Genomic DNA, 10,739 nt, shown 5'->3' on the forward strand with positions numbered 1-10,739 from the left:
CGTCCCTTCATCGCCTTCCCCTCCTCCCCTTCCCCTCCTCCCTCCCCTTCCCTTCCCCCCTCACTTCCCCTTCCCCTCCTCCCCCTCCCTTCCCCTTCCCCTCCCCCTCCTCCCCTTCCCTCGCTCTTCCCCTTCTCCTCCTCCCCCTCCCTTCCCCTCCTCCCCTCCCTTCCCCTTCCCCGGTCCCATTTCGTGTTGAGACCCTTCTTTCAGACTGAGTTCCAGACTCAGCACCAGTCAAAACGTCACCCATTCCTTCTCTCCAGAGATGCTGCCTGTCCCGCTGAGTTACTCCAGCATTTTGTGCCTATCTTCGATTTAAACCTGCATCTGCAGTTCCTTCCTGCACTTAACAGGAGCGGGGAAAGTTCTCTAATTCTCCCAGTTACAGATAAATGTGCGGCAATCGAGCTCAGATCTCCTTGTGCCTACCTACCTGCTGCACTATCGATGATGGGTGGGGGGGGGACAAAGGAAACCGATCGGCTCCTGATCAAGTTGATCGAACGGCTGGTGGCCGGCAGGTGGCAGCTCTGGCTTGACTCTCCCACCCACCCCCAAAACTGAACCTGAATATGAAGGATTCGCCTTTTGAAAACCCGTTCCAATACCGTCTGAACCAGATTATTTTCAACCAAACACATTTAGGCGGAAAGCCTGTGCGTTTAGATAGGACGAAAATGAATCACGAGTTGTTTTCTTCAGCAGTTAAGACAGGTCAGTGATTTTGATTTTGATGGCTTCTCTTCACATTCGGGTTGATATATAAATGTCCTTGGTACTGAAGAAGGGTCTCGACCCGAAACGTCACCCATCCCTTCTCTCCCGAGATGCTGCCTGACCCGCTGAGTTACTCCAGTATTTTGTGAATAAATGTCCTTGGTACCTCAGTCCGAAGAAGGGTCTCAACCCCAAACGTCACCTATTTATTCCTCTACCTCCAGAGATGCTGCCTGACCTGCTGAGTTACTCCAGCATTTTGTGAATAAATGTCCTTGGTACCTCAGTCTGAAGAAGGGTCTCAACCCCAAACGTCACCTATTTATTCCTCTACCTCCAGAGATGCCGTCTGACCCGCTCAGTCACTCCAGCTTTTTGTATCTACACTTTTGGTATCTTAATTCGATTTTTTTTCCCCCTCTCAAAAAAATCAAAAAATGCCAAATAGACTTATCGAATAAGTTTTTGTCTCCTGTTTGAAAAAAATCATTGCACCCAAGTCTTTCAAAATTGTAAAGTTCGTTTAATAATGGTCTACGATTTGTTTTTGTGCTGCGTTTCTAGCGTTAAAACAAGCGGGGAAACAAAGTTTGGTGAGTGGGGAGAGTCCTGGGGGCTCGGACACTCACTCACCTGCGTTGTTGTTGTTGTTGTGGTTGTTGTTGCTGCTCCTGCTGTTGCTCCTGCTCTGAGTTGGCGCCATCGCCGCCGCCGCCGCCGCCGTCTCCCTGCTCCATCTCCACGTCAGCCTCTTCGTTGGGTTGTTGTCGTGGTCCCGACACGTTGAGTTGGCTTCTCCGCACCACATTGTTCCTCGCCGCCTTCACCGACATGGACATGGCCGGCTCTGGTCCCGCCTTCACATGTCCTGGACTTCTGATGGCTTCTCTTCACATTCGGGGTTGATATATAAACGCCCTTGGTACCTCAGTCTGGAAGAAGGGTCTCAACCCCCAAAACGTCACCTATCCCCTCTACCACCAGAGACGCCGTCTGACCCACTCAGTCACCGCTTGGAGCAACTTGGCTGCAGCTTGTTCTCCTCCTCTCTCCTCCCCCTCTCTCCTCCTCTCTCCTCCTCTTCTCTCCTCTCTCCCCCTCTCTCCTCCTCTTCTCTCCTCCTCTTCTCTCCTCCTCTCTCCCCCTCTTTCCTCCTCCTCTCTCCCCCTCTCTCCTCCTCTCTCCTCCTCTTCTCTCCTCTCTCCCCCTCTCTCCCCCTCTCTCCTCCTCTTCTCTCCTCCTCTCTCCTCCTCCTCTCTCCCCCTCTCTCCTCCTCTCTCCTCCCCCTCTCTCCTCCTCCTCTCTCCCCCTCTCTCCCCCTCTCTCCTCCTCTCTCCCCCTCTCTCCTCCCCTCTCCTCCTCTCTCCTCCTCTCTCCTCCTCTCTCCTCCTCCTCTCTCCCTCTCTCCCCCTCTCTCCTCCTCTTCTCTCCTCCTCCACCTCCTCCTCTCTCCCTCCTCTCTCGCCGGCGGCAACAGGGTCCCCCACTCATGACATCGTGGACAAGTTCCGAGGAGCTTCTGCCGGGGCTCCTGACGTCACCCGGCCGAACCACTAAACCCATCGGAGTTTCTGATCAGATGACATTTTAAATAGTCAAATGAATCCCCGATAGAAGCCTAATTCCGAGCCGTGAAAGGGGACGTTTGCATTGAGTGCAACAACCTGGTTGCATTTCTGACACTTGGTAATAAGTCAAATCTAATAATCGATGCAGTGGTCTCATTATATATTTGCAACTGCAAGCAGAAAAGCAATCGGGTTGGCATTATAAATGCAAAGGTTATAGGCGCCTGTCAGTACCATCAGCCTTAAATCTCCCACTATTAGTCGGAGGGCGTCCAAGTGCAAGCTGAGGTTCAGATCAGTTTGGATTTAATTGAGTGACCCGAGCTGCATGTCGCTGGCGACACGCGAGAAATTCTTTACATTGGTCTCAGCTGCGCGATCTGACTTGGAAGAAATGCTTGATTCGTCAGGGAGGAACGAATGCCCCGTGATAAAAAGATTGGTGTTTAAAGCTGAAATGTATCAGAAAAAAATTGGGATAGATGAGAATCAGTGTGGTGTAAGGTGAAGGGGCACCTCATCTACACCTGCCGTGTACAAAAATGGCAAGTCACTGTGACTGTCGACTTGTTTAGGAACAAGGGATAGAAGCGGGAAAGGCCGTTCCATCATTCTTAGAGTCGTACAATGTGGAAACTTGGCCCTTCGGCCCAACTTGCGCACACTGACCAACATGTCCCATCTACACTAGTCCCACCTCCTTTTGACCCATCTCCCTTTGACCCATCTCCCTCTAAACCTGTCCGACCCATGTACCTGTCTAAATGTTTGTTACTCAAGCAATAGTCCCTGCCTCAACTACCTCACCCGGCAGCTCGTTCCATACACCTTCCACCCTTTGCGTGAAAAGGTTACCCCTCGGGTTCCTCTTAACGCTTTCCACCCTCGCCGGTAGCCTGGGTCCTATTAAATAGGATCTGTTGCTTCCTTGCCTATTTCCTGCACTTAACTTCTATGCCTTGAGTCTCTTGCTATCCAAAATGTGTTCAATGTCTCTATATATCTCCCATTCACGCAGTCCAGTGAATGAGCCAAAGCAGCCTTCCTCTGCTCTTTGGTTGAAGAAATTTATTCTCATCTCAGTCTTGAATGGCTAACCCCTTATTTGCAACTTTGACCTTTGGTTCTGGACACCCCTGTCTGGGAAATATCACCCTGCGAGGTATATGGAAAATTACTTCTCTTCAAAACTAATACAAGCAAAGACCCAATCCGCATCATTTAGATTTAGATTTAGATTTAGAAATACAGTGGGGAAACAGGCCCTTCGGCCCACCGAGTCCGCGCCGCCCAGCGATCCCCGCACATTAACACTATCCTACACACACTAGGGACAATTTTTTACATTTACCCAGTCAATTAACCTACATACCTGTACGTCTTTGGAGTGTGGGAGGAAACCGAAGATCTCGGAGAAAACCCACGCAGGTCACGTACAAACTCCGTACAGACAGCACCCGTAGTCAGGATCGAACCCGTGTCTCCGGCGCTGCATTCACTGTAAGGCAGCAACTCTACCGCTGCGCCACCATGCCGCAGTCATCTCTTCACCCTTCTTCACCCAAAATCCCAGGAGTCAGTCTGGTGAATCTTGCTTGCATTCCTCCATCTCAAGGATGTCTTCCTTAAATTGGGAGACCAGGTGTATGTATACACACTATTTATGGCGTGGTCATGAAGATGCAGTATAATGCATCTTTACCTATAAACTCGAATTATCTTATGACAAATGCTGACATATAATTTACTTTCCTAATTGCTTGCTGTTCCCACGCATTATCTGCTAGTAATTCGTCCACAAGGACACCAAGGTCCCTGTGAACACCAACACCTTTAAATCTCTCACCACTTAAAATATTTTCTTGCATTTTTCCTCTCAAAGTGGACAAATTTACATTTTCTACATTATATTCAATTTGTCAAGTCCTCACTCACTCATTGGGCTTGTCTATATCTCTCTGTATCTTCATCTCACTCCCTTAATTCCACTCAGCTTTAACTGGGAAACCTGGGTACATGATCACCTTACACATTGTGAAGAGCTGGGATCCTCCACTGATCCCAGTGGCACACCAATACACAACTTTCCATTGGGGGGGGGGGGGGGGGGAGTGTATTTTTATTCTCTATTTCCTTCCATTAATCTAGCTTTAATTAATATGCTCAATTCTGTTTAATAGCCTACGTCACGGCACTTTGAGGACCTTCTGAAAGTCCAATTACAATTGCAACATGGGTCTGTCTTTTAATAGTTCCGTGGGTTACAACCTCAAAGCTCCAACAACTTTGTCAAACATGATTTCCCATTCTGAGTACCCATTTACTGTTTTCTTCATTTTCTTAATTTTCCCAATTACTGATGTCAGAGTAAACTTATCATTTTTCTCTTTTTCATGAACAGTGGGGTTACTTTTATTGGCTTCCATTCATACCACTTTTATTGGTAACCCTTCTAGAGTCTGGAATTTTGGAAGATGATAATCATTAATTTTCTCGTAACATTAATAATTCCTGTAACAATCATATCATATCATATATATACAGCGCGGAAACAGGCCTTTTCGGCCCACCAAGTCCGCGCCGCCCAGCGATCCCAGCACATTAATACTATCCTACACCCACTAGGGACAATTTTTTACATTTACCCAGTCAATTAACCTACATACCTGTACGTCTTTGGAGTGTGGGAGGAAACCGAAGATCTCGGAGAAAATACTAATTGTATTTTAAGTTCCTCATTCTCTCTAGACATATTGCTCTTCACAATTTCCAAAGTTTTCATGGCAGCATCTCTGGAGAGCTTTCCATGAAAACCTTCACAAAAGTGGTGTTACAATTCTCTGCTACCTCCCTACTTACTCAATATAACTTTCTTCTAACTGAGCACAAGAGACCTTTATTAGCCTTTCCTATTTTTTACCTTTCACATATATTTAGAAGCTTTTGCTGGCTAATTTTATATTTCTTAACAATGCATGGTTCCTCTTTACTGAATTCTGAAATGTTTCCAAATCTTCAGGCTGATTGCAGGTTTTGGCAATGTTATAGGCCCTTTTCCTTTGATCTAACACCATAGTTAAATTCCCATGTTAGCGATGTATGAACTACTTTTCTGCTTGGTTGAAATATTTGTTGTAAATATGTATTTTAAAAATATTAGCCATTGCTTATTTACTGTTACATATTTATGTTATACGGATTCTTTTGCCACCCAGTCAATAAGCAGATAACAATCCTCCGCCATTATTGCATTACTTTTGTTATGCGCATCTTTAATGTCCCGATTTATATTATTTCTTTGTAATTCACCTTGTTTCAATTTCTGACCCTGGTCTCAGATTAAACCAGATTCCTTTTAATCTTTATATTAAATCATATATTATGAACACTCTTCCTGACAGGCCCACCCAACTATATGATTATTAACTAACACGTTCCCATTGATATGTTATTTAAAATATCCTGACAATTCTTCAGCATTGTGATCTAAGAAGCCATTCCTCAATCATTACATTAATTCAACTTCCAATCTATCACTACTTATTTGGCTTTCCTGGTCTACATGTAGATTCGTTGTTCATGATTATTGTATGATACTTGTTACGTGGACCTCTACTTTCCCCATTTATATTATACTCCTTGCCACAACTGTTAAAAATTCCCATTGATCATTCCTGTCTTTGATGTTTCTTGCCTCCATCCAAACTGATCCTACTTTTTGACTTTCTGATCTACAAACCTTTCTTACACACCTACAGCGCCATAGGTGGCTGCTATTTGTATACATTGTGTATGCAAGCAAAGAATTTCACTGTGCCTAGTCACATGTGACAAAGTATTCCTATTCCTATTCTTTGCACTGAATCTGATTACTTGTCACTAGCTTCACCTTCCTTTTCTAGTTTGGCACTGTCTTCTAACTGTTAACCATATAGGGATATTTGTAAGTTCATGAGTTCTAGGAGCAGAATGAGACCATTTGGCCCATCAAGTTAACTCTGTCATTTAATGTGTACGAAGGAAATGCAGATGCTGGTTTAAACCGAAGATAGACACAAAAAGCTGGAGTAACTCATCAGGACAGGCAGCATCTCTGGAGAGCTTTTGGGTTGAGACCCTTCATGTCATTTAATCATGGCTGATCTATCTTTTCCCCTCAATCCCATTCTCCTGCCTTCTCCCCATAACCCCAACACCCTTACTAAACAAAAATCTGCCAATCTCCCATTTTAACTCGCATTACTGGCCAACGATAATTTGGTCATCTTGTGTACTTATGGTAAAAAGAAATGTAAACGATTCAACATGGAATGAATTCCAGCCAGTAATTGCAGGGGACTATTTCCAATCATGACAGGTACTATTGAACTATTTCAACTCTTCCACAAATGAAATACAATTCAAATTATAGTTGATATTCTGTTCATGCCAGAGATGTTAAATGTATTTTAAATTATTCGATTTCATACAGAGCGATTCAAATTGGCTGTATTCTGGCTTCAGTAACTGCGTGGATCATAGGAAAAGGGCAGAAATTGATGATTCCCTTGGCACTTCTAGCTGAGGATGGCTGCCAACACTGCATCCTTGTTGCCTGTTTGAATCCACATTAGCAGGAATGGAGATAATCCCAGAACAACTCACATCTGTTGTTGTAGAAAAAAGGAACTGCAGCTGTTGGTTTACAAAAAAAGATGTAAAGTTCTGGGGTAACTACAGTAACTCAGTAGGTCAGGCAGCATCTCTAGAGGACATCGATAGGTGACATGTTCGCTATAGTTGCTGCCTGAGCTGCTGAGTTACTCCACACTTTGTGTCTGCTCCTGTTGTTGTTCAAATGTGCATGAGCATTCATGGCAGGATCTCAGGGCTTTGATTGGTGTGTTGGTAGCGAGACCGTTTAACATTGTCTATTTCATTTGGTTGCAAACCCGCTCGATTGTAATCATGTATTGTCTTTCCGCTGACTGGTTGGCACGCAACAAAAGCTTTTCACTGTACCTCAGTACACATGACAATAAATTAAACTGAACCTTCTGCTTCTGCTGTTCAGCACACATGTAGTTCTCAATGGTGCCTGCATCAGGTTAGCACCTTAGTTATAGGTGTTGCTCTTCGGCATTCCATACTGAATGAGTGTAAGCCTCCTAGATTGATGGCTGTGGCAGAGTGAGGGATGAGGTAGACAATGAGTCTCTATGTGGTGGTGGATGGAACACAGTTCTGGAAGCCAACACTGATAGGTGCAGGCCCACTGCTAAATGCGTTCTGAATTTAGACAATAGACAATAGGTGCAGGAGGAGGCCATTCGGCCCTTCGAGCCAGCACCGCCATTCTATGTGATCATGGCTGATCATTCTCAATCAGTACCCCGTTCCTGCCTTCTCCCCATACCCCCATCCATTAAACATGATGGTGGTGTCACAACACACAATGGAGAGCGTGAAGATGGGACGTAGTCATCACTCTGGTCAGTTATATTCTAATGGACAAATGCACTGATGAGGATGAGGTCAAGCAGCGTTTTCCCTGTGTTGATTCTCTCTTCATCTGCCTTAAGCCTAATCAGCCTAGTATGACCGGTGTTAGTATCATCGCATCTTCTAAAATAAGTTTAACAAGAAACGGGTTTAATTTCTCAGATGAGGGAAAGAAATGGTGTTAATCAGCATAAAGTTTCTTTGTTGTACATGCCTAGAGTCACTAGTATGAATTCTCAGGATCCCAACTACTACGGGGCCAGGACATATCACGAGATAGTAGAAGCATAATTCAGAAAGGGGGCTGAAATATCATGTCACCACCCGAAGAACCCGGTGATTCAAATGCTCCTGTGGAGGCAAAAGGATGGTCAACATTTTGGACAGAGACCCTGCATCAGCTCTGAGATCATAGGGAAGGTAACCCTCCATCTCTCCCCTCCCCATCCACAACTTGGTTCCATCTGTCCATTGTAGAAATAAGGAACTGCAGATTCAGACTGAAGAAGGGTCTCGGCACCCATTCCTGTCCTTCAGAAATGCTGCCTGACCTGCGGAGTTACTCCAGCATTTTGTGTCCTTTTCCCATCTGTCCATTGCTCCCTTCTCCATCTGGTTCCTATCACCTTCCAGCCCCTGACTCGCCCCTTGTTCTCACTTCTACATGGTGTTCTATTTCTTATGCCTCCATGAATGTTCCTTGTCCTATTGAGCTTCCAACAGCTTGTACTTGTCTTGGAATTAGCTAAAAGCATGGCTGTTTGCTGACCAGACAGTGGGACAGATTTACCAAGTTGTTGCTTAACTTTTAACTTTTCAAATTAGACTTGACTATTATTGTTTATTGTATATTTATTTGTAGTGTAATTGCATTAATGTGCCTCTAAAGCTGCAGCAAGTAAGAATTTCATTGTTTCGGCTTGTTGTATACAATGTTATCATTCTTGACTCTAGAATCTAGCTTTGTTGAAACCATTATATAGCGTTGTCATCCTGGACCGGTTGTAATGTTAACTTGAACATGTATGATACGGTAATGAGGTGTGAAAGCTGCATGGAGATACCAATTGACAGTTACTATAATGCTGCCAACTTGTTTTATGCCATGTTTTCATAACCTCTTGCAGGTGTTTTCTTTGTATCTATGCCAGGAATTGGGTGATGTCAAGATACGAAAGTGTCCTTTTACAATTCATTAATGAAGTTAAATGCGCAAATCTATCAATATACTGAAATAAAATCATATTTATAATTCCTTTTTGTTTCGCTTTATATCGTGTCTTGTATCCAATATCTAGGGCAGCGCAGTGGCATAGCGGTAGAGTTGCTGCCTCACAGCGCCAGAGACTCTGGTTTGATCCTGACTACAGGTGCTGTCTGTACGGAGTTCTCCCTGTTCTCCCTGTTACCTTGTGGGTTTTCTCCGGGTGCTCCGGTTTCCTCCCACATTCCAAAGACTTAGAGGTTTGTAGGTTAATTGGGTTCTATCTATTGTCTAGAGCCTAGTGTGTAGGATAGGTGTGTTGATGGGTGATTGCTAGTCGGCGCAGACTCAATGGGCCGAAGGGCCTGTTTACACCCTGTAGTTTTAAAACTAAAAACGAAACCAGTTCTTTATTTGTAGATAAAAAGGTGCCAGTACATACCTTTAATAAACATATATTGCATGTAGCCAAAAATAGGTGCCGGTACGTTGTATCAATGCATTGCTTGTTCTTTCAACATTGAAGTAAACAGTCATAGTAATCATCTAACTTTCTGCCTATACTATGTATCTGATAAAACGTGTATATACTGATTGTAAATAATTGTGGAGTGAACATAATCAAATTTACAGAATCGGGTTGATTTCACAGTCAAATCTGCATTAACATTGAACACCAGCAAAGAGAAAGATCTCATTATAATGGGTGTCTCCACAGATATTTTAGTCATACAGTTGCACAACACAGAAATGAGCCCTTTGGACCACTGAGTCAATGCTAATCCTATTGCCCATCTACATTAGGCACGGAACTCTTCTTCACACTCCTCACCTATTCGTTTTCTCCAGAGACGCAGCCTGACCTGCTGAGTTACTCCAGCATTTTGTGTTGCATATCCCCAGCCTTTCTACACAGTACAGGCACCTTGTGTTTTATGCAGGGGTTACATGCTTGAAAAGCAGCGCCTAATTCAAAAACGCGTAAATAAAACATATGTGACTATGGTGTCAGCTGTAAATTTTAGCGTGTTATTCCGAAAATATGAGGTCGTAAATCAGGGTTTGGTATTAAAGGAACAAGTGCTTTATTTCAAAAATGCATAAATCAAACATGTGTAAAACGCAAGGCATTTGTAAACCTATTTACCCACATTAGGTTTATATCTTTCTATGCCTATGCCTTCTATGTCTATTAAAAAGCTATTTAATGCCTCTGGAAGGTTATGACTCCATCACACCCTCTGGCAATGTGTTCCAGATAAGAACCACACTGCAAAAACAAAAATTACCTTCAAATCTCCTTCCTCTCACCTGAAACCTATGACCTCTTGGTTTTGATAGCCCTATCATGGGAAGGATTCTGACTATCTTCCCTGTCAATGCCTCTTACAATTTTATGAAGTCACCCCTTAGCTCCAGGGAAAACAAACTCAGCCTATCCAACCTCTGCCCATAACTGACAAAGGTTCTCCAGTGCAAGCATCATCCATCTCCTCTGCACTCTGTGCAGCGCACCACATCCTTGCGACTGTGTGGCGACCAGAACAGAACACTGTACTTTTTTGCATACTAGTTCAGTAAATTATTACCATACATACACACAATCCCAGATTAAGTACAAAGTGTATGGAAATAGACCATTTACAAGAGTCGGCAGGATTTGGCGCCATTTTGAAAGTCCAATCTGCAGCTGTCCATACAGGCCCATTGCAGCTGTCGCCTCGATCCAGATCGTCCAGCAAACCGTCGTCCCTCTCCTCACCCGG

At 44.2% G+C, this 10,739-nt stretch overlaps 1 protein-coding gene across 2 annotated transcripts in view; it reads right to left on the reverse strand.

Annotated features, from left to right (window-relative positions):
• Nucleotides 1-1,755, reverse strand: part of LOC144600059 (short transient receptor potential channel 7-like) — an 83,438-nt gene extending 81,683 nt beyond the window's left edge. For both annotated transcript variants that reach the window (XM_078411426.1, XM_078411425.1), the window contains exon 1: nt 1,354-1,755. In XM_078411426.1, the coding sequence (XP_078267552.1) occupies nt 1,354-1,559 (206 nt within the window). In that variant the 5' untranslated portion in view covers nt 1,560-1,755. The remainder of the gene's footprint in view (nt 1-1,353) is intronic.
• Between the last annotated feature and the right edge of the window lie 8,984 nt (nt 1,756-10,739).

The sequence above is a fragment of the Rhinoraja longicauda genome, chromosome 14 (genome assembly GCF_053455715.1).
Source record: "Rhinoraja longicauda isolate Sanriku21f chromosome 14, sRhiLon1.1, whole genome shotgun sequence".
NCBI classification, from domain to species: domain Eukaryota; kingdom Metazoa; phylum Chordata; class Chondrichthyes; order Rajiformes; family Arhynchobatidae; genus Rhinoraja; species Rhinoraja longicauda.